This window comes from Vulpes lagopus, chromosome 5 (genome assembly GCF_018345385.1).
Source record: "Vulpes lagopus strain Blue_001 chromosome 5, ASM1834538v1, whole genome shotgun sequence".
Lineage (NCBI taxonomy): Eukaryota > Metazoa > Chordata > Mammalia > Carnivora > Canidae > Vulpes > Vulpes lagopus.
Genome location: NC_054828.1, coordinates 40,512,821 through 40,525,965, shown reverse-complemented (window position 1 = coordinate 40,525,965; position 13,145 = coordinate 40,512,821). Strand labels below are relative to the sequence as shown.

Sequence of the window (13,145 nt, the reverse complement as noted above, 5' to 3'; positions counted from 1 at the left end):
GGTGTGGGACTCGATCCCAGGACTTCAGGATCAATGCCCTGAACTGAAAGTAGATGCTTAACCACCCAGGTGTCCCTCAATAAGCCTTTTCTTGATCTTGTAGAAGGGATCAAGTTTGGACTAGTTGTGATTAACTATTTTCATTACGTTGTGTCATGGAATAATCGTTCTCTTTCCTTGTATTTAACTAGAGCAAGGATTGATTCAGTCACTGCTTAGACATTAATGTCTGATTTTTAAGGAATTTACCAGTGTTGTTTATGTTTAAGTCAGGTGACACTGCCGTGATGGTCACAGCCGTCAGCAAAACAAAACCTTCACCTTCCCAGTTCATGCCTTTGGTGGTAAGTATCTGCTGATTTATCTGAACAGTAATATGGCATAAATCTAGAATTTGTCATATTTCTGTCTGATGTCTAAGGAGTGCACAGTGTAAACTTTGCATAATAAAGAATATTATTCCTTTGTTGTTTGATGCTGAGTCATTAAAGGAATCTAGACTGATTGCTTCATAACCAGTTCTCATATTAGTAGCAAGCATGCTTTAGAATCTCCAAGTTGATAAGAACAATGAAGTACATGAAGACTTTGATGTTGAGTAGCAATCAGTTCATTGCTTTCATAGGTTTCCCTTCAGAATGAGTCTGCAAGTACATGTTTGGTGAAGAGTAAGGAGTGCTGTAGGAGTTTGTGGCTTCTTTGTGTTATGAAAAGGGGACTGTTTATTTAACAGTTGATACAAAAAAGGGGATGTTTGATGTGACCTGAATAACCCAATGTGGGAAGTAATGAGGCTTTGTAGTTCACTGCTAAGTGGAAGACTTCTTAAAAATCAATTTACTGAAATATTTCTATCAATTTTCCCTTCCCATAGAGATACAAAATGCTAAAAGTAAATAAAATATTCTCCATTCTTAATCTGGACCATGTTGTTAGCAGCCTCAGGAGAATTAGTATCTGTATAGTGTCATTCTTGGGAAATAGCTTGTTGCCATAAAAAGGAGTCCAATGAACTTTTGTTTTTTCATTACTACTTTAGGTTGACTACAGACAGAAGGCTGCTGCAGCAGGTAGAATTCCCACAAACTATCTCAGAAGAGAGGTTGGATCCTCTGACAAAGAAGTTCTTACAAGTCGAGTAATAGGTAAGATGCTAAGGTAGAGGCAGTAACTCTCTTATGCCTGTGTTAGCATTTCTTCTATCTATATTCGACAGTTCTCTTAAGTTTTCTTCCATTACAGGAACACTGCCTGAGGTTGTTTATTTTCTGTATCCCCTCAGATATGGGCTCCATGAAAGAAAAAGCTGTTTATTCACTGCTGAATCCAGGGTATTTGGAATACTACCCGGCACAAAATAGGCGTTTAATAAATATATGTAGCTGAAATGAATGAATCTTTATTGAGCATATAAATTCTGTGGCTTATGCCTCTACAAGCTGTCCCTAGTATTTTTCATTTTCATATTCAGCATAGTAATTCTTAAAAGCATTATATTCATCAACTACTGAAATCTGTAATCTTTCAAATCTTTGACATCCTTAAATATTGTGGGATCATTTGAGTTTATGGCTTTTCTATACAGAAATTGTTAGTCTGTGTATACTTCAGACACAGAATACCAAGGTCTGCTGCGGGCCTTAAGTCTCTTCTGCTTATATATGAACCAGAATGAAAAGTTGCTACCCAATTTTAGACTTGTGTGTTCCTGCCCTGCTAGTTTTATTATTAGGGCATGGTATATATTAATTATATTAATTGAAGCATTGACATTTATCTGTGACCCTTTCAGTAAATCAGTCCAAGGGGATTTTTTTTAACATATTGATATGTTAATTCATTAATAACAGCTATGTTATTTTTCAGCCTGGTCTCAACCTGCCAGTATTATAAATGCTTACAATGGTGTCTTTTTTTTTCTTTTGGCAGATCGTTCAATTAGACCTCTCTTTCCAGCTGGCTACTTTTATGATACACAGGTAGATTCTGCTTTAGGTTTATTTGTTTCCAGATCAGTCAAAAATTACTTAATGAATTTCTCTCATACTACTTAGGCTAACTAACCACTGGAACACAAAATAAGAATTTTTGGTAATGCTGCTCTTTTACATTAAGTTTTCTAAAAAACTTCAGTAATTTTAAAAATTAATATTTATTCAATGTCAATTTGAGTTGATACCTGGATTGTGAGCTAGGAGTTAGCCAACCTAGGGGTGTGGGGGAAGCATTCTGAGCAGATAGAATGAGAAGCACAAAAGCTCTGAGGCAGGAAACTGATGAGTTTGAAAGTTTAGAGTGATTGAGAAGGGTGGGAACAGATCTGGCTGGGACTATTATGTTAGTGTCAGAGGCTAGGACAATCAATACAACTAATTTTTGTTACCAATTTCATTGGGTCCTTTAAACTTCTATTAATATTTTGTGAATAGAATTCTCTTTCAGAATAATGAACCATATGCTTTAGTGAACTTTTATTTCTTTGATAAAAATATGCTTTGCAAATGTACCTATGCAATGATGTCATTGCCTCAAGTAGTCTTTTTCTTTTTTTAAGAAGTTGTTTTCTTAAGTATATGACATAGGCATATTATTGCAGTATAAAGGAATTTATCAGTTTGTTTTGTATATGCTTATAAACAGAAAAACAGTATTTTTATGTAATAGAAATAGCTAACATTTACTGAATATTTTCAACATGTCCAGTATTATAAATGCTTTAAAAATATTTCCTATAACTTTCAGAAAACCTTTTTAGAAGATTCTGATATTTTTCCCTTTTAAAGATGAGGAAACTTTTGAGGCTTAAGTAAATTGCTGTAGTCAGGCATCTAGTTAAATGACAGCCAGAAATATGACTTCAAAGTTCATGCTTTTTATTTTTAGAGATTTAATTAATTAACTTATGAGAGACAGAGAGAGAGACAGAGACACAAGGAGCCTGATGTGGGACTTGATCCCGAATTCTGGAATCATGCCCTGAGCCCAAGGCAGATGCCCAATCGCTGAGCCACCCAGGTGTCCCATAGCTCATGCTTTTAACCACAAATAGTGCTCCTTTATTTTAGCCCAGAATGTTAACCAAAATGATAATCCTCCTAAATCAAGTACATTTTTATTCTTAGTGCTCTAAATTTTCTCCCTTTTACCAGGTACTTTGTAATCTATTAGCAGTAGATGGAGTTAATGAACCTGATGTTTTAGCAATTAATGGTGGTAAGTATAAAAATCAAGATTAACATTATCACTGTTTAAAGAATGATACCTTTTTGTTTCAGCCCTTATTTTTTTTTTTTTCTTTTTTTTTAAGCTTCTGTAGCTCTCTCATTATCAGATATTCCTTGGAATGGACCTATTGGTAAGTTAAGATTTGAAAACCATATATATATATTTTTTGTTTGTTTAAGATTTTATTTATTTATTCATGAGAGACAGAGAGAGAGAGGCAGAGACATAGGCAGAGGGAGAAGTAGGCTCCATGTGGAACTAGATCCCAGGACTCCAGGATCACGCCCTGACCCAAAGGCAGACGCTCAACTGCTGAGCCACCCAGGTGTCCCTGAAAAACATATTTTTTTCTTGAAAAAGATGGAATCATGCAATATAAAAATGATTCATTGATTAAATAAGTTTTGAATATCCTAAATATCAGATACCAAGCTAAGAATTGAAAGAAGAAAGGAAGTCTAGGAATAGTTCTTGCTTTCAGTGTAAGTAGGGGAAACAATCAAATAATTATTTATAAACAATATTATAAAGGTATAGTGAAAACACTAAAAAAAAAGCAATAGAGAAGAGTGGGTTTAGTCAGGTGTCAAGGAGGGCTTCTCAGAGTACTCAACATTAAAGGTGAACCTTAGGAGGATCAAATGGTAAGCATTTGCCTTGGAAAAGGATGTCTAGTCAAGGAGAAGAACATGAGTGTAATCACTGAGGGATAGAAAAAATGATGTATTTGAGCAACTCAGAATGTTCCTTGCGGCTGTTGGGTAGGGTGGTATAGGACGTTCTGTGGGCCTTAAATACCATGGGAGAAATAGGATTTTATTGTAGTCACAATTGAAGGTAGAGATTGAAGCTATCACTGGAATAGTGTCTTGAGAACTGAGACTTTTTTTTTTTTTTTTGAAAACGGAGACTTTTTATTACACAACTCTTTTGATATATTTTAGGGGCAGTGCGAATAGGAATGATTGATGGAGAGTGTGTTGTTAACCCAACTCGGAAAGAAATGTCTTCCAGTACTTTAAATTTAGTGGTTGCTGGGGCACCTAAAAGTCAAATTGGTAAGTAGTTTAAGTATTACATTTGTTCGGGATTTTACTGTAAGTTCTAGCTTCTTAATAATGCATTTATAGTCTTCTGTGTATGTGTGTTTTGTCACTTAGCCATAAAGATTTTTGTTCTGTTTTATTACTGCCCTATTTTGGTGGTGCTCTTGCTCCATATCAAACAAAACCTAAAATTATAGAATGTGATAAAGCTTCAATTAAAATATACAAGAAATCTTTATTTACCAAGGTAGTTTTGGTAATTAATTTTAGACTAATAAGCTAGTCTAAAAATTGAATTTCTAAATCTGGTAGTAAACTTCAGTATTTTTAGTACTTTTTTGTACAATTAATGTGTGAAACACTTCATTTCCAGCTTCTTTTGGAATAGTGGTCAGTAATGGAGATAGAATCAGGTACTATATGGTAGATAAAACACATATAATAGGGGTTGTATGTTATCTACATATTGGTTAGGGAGTGTGTTGCTAAAGTAAATAACAAGGGAGTCCAGGACAGAGTAGCTCCATGATATCTTTTTTTTTTTTTTTTTAAGATTTTATTTATTAGAGAGCACACAGACTTAGACACACACACACATATGTGTATGCACCAGTGAGGGGAGGGCAGAAGGAATCTCAGGCAGATTGCATGCTGACTGTGGAGTCCGTCCCAGGGCTCAATCTCATGACCCTGAAATCATGACTTGAGCTGAAATCATGGGTTGGACACTTAACTGACTGAGCCATTTAGGTGCCCCTGGCTCCACAATATCTTAAGAATTCTAGATGATTCCTTCCAGTTTTCTGCTCTGCTGTCCTCAAGGTGTGCCCTTCATCTTCATGCTTATGAACCTGCTATTCAAGCTCTGGCCAACTAACCTGATGTATAGACAAAAGGAAGAAAAAGGTATACATACACCAGCTGAATAAGTCACTCTCCCTTTCAAGGAGCTTCCCTAGAGCTCCCACATACCAGTTTTCACTAACATCACACTAGGCAGAACCATTAATGCATGACTGCATTCTTGACTACAGGGGAAGCAAGATTCTAGCTCCAAAAGGTGAGATTCTTACTGTGGGGAACTATCACAGTGTAGAGAGAAAGAGAAGATTTGGGGAAGATTCCAAAGATATGGGGAAGCTATGAATAACAGATAACCCCTACATATTTGAGCATCCCAGAAAGTGCCTTGAGCAAAGTATAGGTTTACTTGGTCTGCATATGAATTTTTTTGTTTAAAGTTACAGTATTCATTACTTTCACTAAGTAAATTGGTTTGGCTACTTAATAGGGCATTGTGAAGATTAGTCAGGATTTGTAAAATGCCTAGCATAATGCCTAGTACATGGTAGGCATACTGTTAATACCTGCTGTTATCATTAAGACACAGAAATAAACTTGCTTCTTAATGGCCATAAGTATATAGCCTCTACCTGCCTTAGACTTTGAACCCCTCTAATTTTATGTAGATGTTGGAGGAATAAACTGAGGATTTTTGTTGCATCTGTGGCATGCTGTAAAAACTAATAGGCAACTTCTAGCTTGCTCTTCTTACCTCTTGCTCTCTAGATGGACGAATTAGACTCTAGAGACTGCACAAGGCATCAGAAGGTTGTTTTGAGTAACTAGGAGAAGGTTGAGAGTGATTCAGAGGCAACCGATAGAGACTGGTTTCAGAGATTACCAGCTCCTTTTTTATGTCTTCATGAAGATATTCAGCTAGTTCTCTGCTTTCATAACAGTGCACCAAATATACATTTGACTTCATGTCCATTTGTTAAAGTTATTGGGCCCAAGTCCCATACCATCATCATGGAACTTCTGGGATACAAAAATACAGAAAAGTAATTGCTGCCATTCCATTGTTAAAATATTTAGTAATATAAATCTTTAAAGTATGACCTTATAGGGCAAGAATAATTTTTTTCTTTGTGCTCTTGGCTGCTAGATAACTTCAGCAGCCATCATTCTGCACATTCTGCTTGCTTTTAACTGGTACACTAAATAATCACTCATCTTTCTATGTATGCTAGGATAAAATTTAGGAAAAAGTATACCAGTAACAATTTTTAAGATAAATTTGTATCTAGAATTCATAGTTTTCAACTAATCTCAAAACTCTCTAATCAACTACTGAAATGGTTAACAGTTTAGACCAATCATTTAGACAACCTTTTTTAGTGTAAGTTTTTAGTCTGTAACACAGCGCTGTCCAGTAGAACCCTGCTATGAAGTAAATGTTTTATATCTGAATATGTGGCTACTGAGTACTTGAAATGTGGTGAGAGTAGCTTAGGAACTGAATTTTTAATTTTACATAATTTTAATTTATTTAAATGCAAGTAACCATATGGAGCTAGTAATTGCCATATTGGACAGCACAGGTCTATAGACACAAAACTATAAGGAATTTTCTTAAATATTTTTTTTAAAAATGAATTGTTTTGAAGAAGGGAAAGCAACAAAGTCTGAGGAATATTAAATTTTTTTTTACCATATTATTTCTTCCTTATTCTCTTTTAAGTCAACTTACTGAGGTATAATTTACATATGTCAAAGGCATTTTTAAAAATCTTCAGTTAAGTTTAATTCTGCAAAAAGAATGTCATGGGAATACTAATGAGAATAATATAACCATCTCAGTAACGTTGTGTCAGAAAGCTGCTTTACACCTCAAGTGAAATATTGAAACCTTATTGTGCCTTATCCTCCCCATTTGTAATATAATCATTTTAATATTCCTCTACATTTAGGACCACAACAGGCCTTATTATAATTCTTGCTTTTGCTTCAGTCATCAAACATAATTTAGAAAACTCAAGAGGAGAAGGAAAGTATATTGTATTGACCTCCATTTTTGCTTAATATTAAGGTACTTTTCCTTCCTGATATTCCATGGTTTCTTTCTTTCTTGTTTCTGTTCAAAGAACTTCCTTTAGCCATTCTTTGATAGTAGGTCTGCCACTGTTATCCTTCATCTGAGGAGAATTCCTTCTTCCTAAATTCCTTCATTCCTAAATATTCATTCCTTCATTCCCTAAACATTTTCACTAGGTATAGGATTTTGGGTTGGCAGTTCTTTTCTTTCAGCACCTAAAAAATATTTTGCCACTCCCTTCTGGCCTCTATGGTTTCTAATGATAAATCTTATTTTAGTTGCTTTGCCCATATAGGTAAGGTGTTTTTTTTCTCTGGTTGGTTTCAAGATTTTTTTTTCTTTGGTTTTCAGAAATTTAATTAGGATATGTGTTTCTTTGGGTTACCCTATATAGGATTTACTCAGCTTTTTGAATCTGTACATTTATGTCTCTGCCAAATTTGGGGAGTTTTCAGCTATTATTTTTCCAGTACTTTTCAGCCTGCCATCTTTATCCTCTCTTTCTGGAACTCAGATGACATAAATGTTAGATCTTTTGTTTTAGTTTCACAGGTTGGCTTTAACTGTTGGAATTCCAACACACTATACAATACAAAAAGCACATAAGATTTTTTTTTTCAATCTAGATTATACCTAGAAGCTTTACATATGATGATTTAGATAATCTTAATGACAACACTATGTGATTAAACAGATTACACAATCTTTGTGCAAATTGAGGAGTGCCAGAAATGACACATGAGTAATCAGGAGTCTATCAGCCTGACAGAAACTAAAGCCAAAACTGAAGACAGATTTTATTGGATATCATGCTAGAAGTGCTTCTTGGAACTCTCCTGCTTTACATAGGATTGTTTTTACTATTACAAAACCGTAAAAGCAGCCTTTTAATAATAGCTATGCTTCTCTAGTTGGCTTACTTGAGACAGTATCACTGCAAAAGATTTCCCCCGACCTGTGCAAGCATTTGACAATGTGAAAATGACAGAATTAAGAAGGAGGACACATCAAATAATTGTTAAACAGAAAACATTTGTTGGATTCCTACTGTGCTGTTATTTTAAAAATTTCAATTTAAATACATATTAAAAATAAATGCAGCTTTATGCTTTAAAGGTGGAATTTTATGATACGTGAATTATAAGGATGCAGTTTATTTTGTTTCATTATTTAATGAGAAATCCCTTATTAAATTAATTATTAAGGGATTAAGTAAATCCCTTAATAAATTCAAGAAACTTATAAACCTAATTTCAAATATTAAGGTTTCTTTATTCATTTATTGCTGTTTACGTTTTAGAAGTATGTTGATTCTAAGTAAAGAAATTAAAAAGGTAGATATACCATTAATAAGTAAAACTAAAAAAAAATAATAAGAAGTAAAACTGATCTGTAGTATTTATGTCATGATGCTTAAAAATGCTATACTGGTAAAAGGTTCAATGGCAATCTTTTTTTTCTCCCCTTTAAATAGTGATGATGGAAGCCTCTGCGGAGAACATTTTACAACAGGACTTTTGCCATGCTATTAAAGTAGGGGTAAAATATACCCAACAAATAATTCAGGGCATCCAGCAGTTGGTAAAAGAAATTGGTGTTACCAAGAGGACACCTCAGAAGTTATTTACCCCTTCACCAGAGATTGTGGAACACATTCATAAGTAAGAATATCTATACAAAAGAAAATTTGAAGTTGTTACCAATTTAATTTCCTCTCTGAAAAAAAGCTTACCATGGAAGCATAGTCTGTGCATTACTTCTTATAGGACACCTTTTTCTATGTTAAAAGTGAGCACCATAATAAATATGAGCCTAATGCTTTAAAAAGGATAAAGTCAGTTCCCACTTCAAGGGCCCAAGTTTGAATCTCAAATGAAAGAGGGAGTGAGTTTGTTGGTTAAGATTCAGATAATCTGCCTATCTCTCTATGCCAAAGAAGGATAAAAGAACAAAGTATATTTGAATATCTAAGGAAATTGTTGAGGTTCTTGAAATCAAGTATAACCACCTCTATATACTCAGTACTTACAATAGTGCCAGTACATAGGCATGCACTCAGTAAATATGAATGAAATCACCAGAAAAATACTTCATTTTATTTCAAATAAATTGAAAAAGTTAGTATTTCCCTTCATATTAGTCTTAAATCTATCAGAGACTAGAGATATGAACTGTCCCTAACAAAGCAGTTGCCTGCAGTAACAGCCAAAATGGATAGAATAGAAAAATGAAGTTAAAAAAGAATGGGGAGAGAAAGTTTGTGTGTAAAAAAAAAAAAAAAAAAATCTAAGGTGAAATAAATTGAACAATTAAGAAAGGAGGGCATATATAGTAAGTACCATGTGTAAGTGATTTCCCTGACAGATGGGGAAAAAGAAATTTGTGTGGTATATTGTGATTAGCTGTGTTAGAGAACAATAAGTACATATTTTTAATTCTTTATGAAGTGCCTATTAAATATTTTAGCTTACTATTAAATATTGCAGTTTTATTTATAATAGTATTATTAGACTGTTAATATTATTATGCTGACATTTATTTTGTGCTTAAAATAGACTCACGATGGAAAGACTCTATGCAGTTTTTACTGATTATGAACATGATAAAGTAGGTATACCTGAATTTTGTCATATAATTGTTCTGGGAATTCTTTTTTGTCATAATTCACATGATTTATGAATTTTTATTAAAAATCTCTAAACAGAAAGCTAAATAGAAGCCTATATTTGCTTCTCCGTTCTTCTTTTGTTGACTAATGCAAGTTTTAGAGAAGTGTGTAAATATATTTGAATGAATTAAACAGGTAATATTTCTTGTAAATCAATAACCAGCTCTAATCTTTTAAAGAATACTACCAGAGGGGATCCCTGGGTGGCGCACCGGTTTGGCGCCTGCCTTTGGCCCAGGGCGCGATCCTGGAGACCCGGGATCGAGTCCCACGTCGGGCTCCCAGTGCATGGAGCCTGCTTCTCACTCTGCCTGTGTCTCTGCCTCTCTCTCTCTCTGTGTGTGACTATCATAAAAAATAAAAAAATAAAAAAAATAAAAAAAATAAAATAAAGAATACTACCAGAGAAATCTGAGTACTGTTACAATGTGTTAATTGACTAATAATATAAAAACAGAAATGTTAAATATTGCCATGTATACTGAACCTCAGCTCTCTTTTAGATTTCTAGAGATGAAGCTATTAACAAGATAAGGTTAGATACAGAGGAACAACTCAAAGGTAAACTTTGTTTTATTAATTTAAAAAAATATTTAAAGGGAAAAATAGATTTTTAACATTTGTAAAACAATGTTTTACATTGTAAATAATTTGTAAAACTGATTTTAACAGTTGTTAAGACCTCAGAGAATCAGTTATTTTCATTATTCCTTAGTTTTATCTTTGGCAAACTTGTGATAATGATGCATCCCAAGGTTACTGTTAAATTAACTTCTGTGACGGGCACCTCAGTGGCTCATTCAGTTAAGTATCCAACTCTTGATTTTACCTGAGGTCATGATCTTAGGGTTATGAAGCTCCAAGTTTGCTTAAGATTCTCTCCCTATCCCTCCATCTCTCCCCTGCACTCATGTGCACACATGTGCGCTCACACTCTCAAAAATAAATAAAATCTTTAATCTGAATGTGTTCAGCACTACATCTGATAGAGAGTGAGCACCAGGAAATGCTGGCACCAGTCTTTTCTGGATCAGGTTCTTATAATCTACAGTGGAAACTTTGTATCATGTCATTTGAAAATCTGAAAAATAATCTTTAAAATTCTCAAAATCTTAATCTGTGAAATTTTAATACTGAAAATATCTGGTTTGTGGTAATTAAATAGGTTAGTCATTTGCTTTTGTGTCTGTCACATACCAACTGTTCAAAAATTGTTGACTGATGGTGTTATTAATATGTGGATTTGTAAAATTTAGATTTTAGAGAATTTTGCTCTCTAGAAATTATTATGTGACTATCAATGACCATGTACTAAACATGACATTCAATTCTTGTTAATTCTGCTGGTGGGTAAATAACCTCTCTCCTATCTTAAGATACCAGGATCACGACCTGAGCCAAAGGTAGATGCTCAACCACTGAGCCACTTAGGCATCTCTCTGGCAATTTACTTTGTAAAAGCCTGTTTTTTCTTCTTTAGAATGGTGATAATAATATACTTCATAAATTGTTAGATTAAAGGCATTTAAAACATGGTATAGTACATGGGTCATGAAAGAATTTGATAAATGTTAACTAAATAGGCAAACAGTAGGAATTTGTAATGTATAAAAAAATTATTTCTCTATTTGCAGACTATGATAAAAGTTCCTAAGGTAAAACATTGAAGGTGATTATTCTTAATCTTAAAAGGGTCATTCAGACCTTTTCATAATACAGCTGGATTTGTTAGTCTCTCTACAATAGAGAGCTAATTACAAAGCATTATTGTTCTGGTAAAAAGCAAATTAAGTTCTCAGTAAAAATACATTTGAGGTATAATACTGTGTCCCTCCTACTTGAGAACATTTGATTTATCTATTTTGTTTGCTAGAGGACGAAATGTTCAGCATCAATTTCCCTGGTTTACTCCCACAGTTAACTGATTTGATACTGTGAATTGAAATCCTTATTTTCCAAAAAGAGAAAACCTTTGTTTGGTTTCTTTCTTTCTATAGAAAAATTTCCAGAGGCTGATACATATGAAATAATAGAATCCTTCAATGTTGTTGCAAAGGAGGTTTTTAGAAGTATTATTTTGAATGAATACAAAAGGTAAATATATCCTTTTTTGATGGAATTAAAGTATGTCTCTCTGTAAGTTGCCTTGAAAGTGGCAACTTAATAAATAAATAAATAAAATAAAATAAAGTGGCAACTTGCTCAAAGGAAGGAACTGTTTTTTTCAAGTGAACATTAAAGAATTATAAATCAGTGTTGAAGAGTGTGTGGATGTGTTTGACTTATTCTCTGTGGGACTTATGTGTAGAGCAGTGCTTCACAACCCTGAATGCAGGTCAGAATTGCCTGCAGAACTTTTTTAACTGTACAAGTGTATGGGTCACAAGCTGAGACTTGATACAGTGGGATTAGGGTGGGACTCTGGGTACCTGAATTATTTTTAAAAGTTCTTAAAGTTCCATGGGTGATATGATACACAACTGGGCTTGAGAACTTCTTGGTAGGAATAAGAGATCATAGGTGATATTTCTGGTTTTGAATACTGCTTTACATCTTTCCTTTGTTACTATAGGTGCGATGGTCGAGATTTGACTTCACTTAGGAATATAAATTGTGAGGTAGATTTGTTTAAAACTCTTCATGGATCAGCATTATTTCAGAGGGGACAAACACAGGTAATATATGTAAAAAGCTATAATTATTTGCTGATTACAGATTACTTAATTAGATCTAAAAGAAGTTATATAGGCACTCTAGATTTTTATCATGGCATGTAGTAATACCTGATTTTTAAAAAATATTTTTAACAGCTTATTTGAGGTATAATTGCCATCCAAGAAACTGCACATATTTAAAGTGTATGTTTAATAGGTTTTCACATGTATACAACTGGGAAACTGTCACCAAAGTCAAAATAATGAACATACCAATCACCCCCAAAAGTTTCCTCCTGCCTCTCTATCATCCTTTCTTCCTACTCCCCTCCCCTTCCTTTGGCAATTGTTGATTTGCTTTTGTCACCACTATACATTGGTTTGCATTTTCTAGAATTACTTGGTATCTTTATCAAGTTTTTCTTTTAATCTTGATGCACAAAATTGAGTCACTCATACTCTTCAGTTTATAACATATTGTCATTTTTTATCTATTCAGGGCCTTCATCTGTTTTCTCTATTCAGCCTATACCTCAGTCCTGTTCTTTTCCCTTACATAGGATCCTTGTATTTAACATATATGCGTATCCATTATTTTGTGTATGGTATTTGCTGTATCCCTCCTCCTTTTTCTTATTATTAGTTACTACTTTAATTTTGCCTATCAAATTGGT

General features: G+C 33.8%; 1 protein-coding gene and 1 long non-coding RNA gene across 2 annotated transcripts in view; one reads left to right on the top strand and one right to left on the bottom strand.

Moving 5' to 3' along the window:
- Nucleotides 1-13,145, bottom strand: part of LOC121491706 — a 90,298-nt gene that overhangs the window by 47,475 nt on the left and 29,678 nt on the right. The window lies entirely within an intron of this gene.
- The window catches only part of PNPT1 (polyribonucleotide nucleotidyltransferase 1), a 42,546-nt gene that overhangs the window by 7,612 nt on the left and 21,789 nt on the right, over nt 1-13,145 (top strand). The window contains exons 3-13 of the mRNA XM_041756872.1: nt 270-344; nt 1,040-1,145; nt 1,930-1,979; nt 3,150-3,213; nt 3,308-3,355; nt 4,170-4,283; nt 8,624-8,810; nt 9,705-9,756; nt 10,321-10,378; nt 11,815-11,911; nt 12,390-12,492. Of these exons, the coding sequence (XP_041612806.1) occupies nt 270-344; nt 1,040-1,145; nt 1,930-1,979; nt 3,150-3,213; nt 3,308-3,355; nt 4,170-4,283; nt 8,624-8,810; nt 9,705-9,756; nt 10,321-10,378; nt 11,815-11,911; nt 12,390-12,492 (954 nt within the window). The remainder of the gene's footprint in view (nt 1-269; nt 345-1,039; nt 1,146-1,929; nt 1,980-3,149; nt 3,214-3,307; nt 3,356-4,169; nt 4,284-8,623; nt 8,811-9,704; nt 9,757-10,320; nt 10,379-11,814; nt 11,912-12,389; nt 12,493-13,145) is intronic.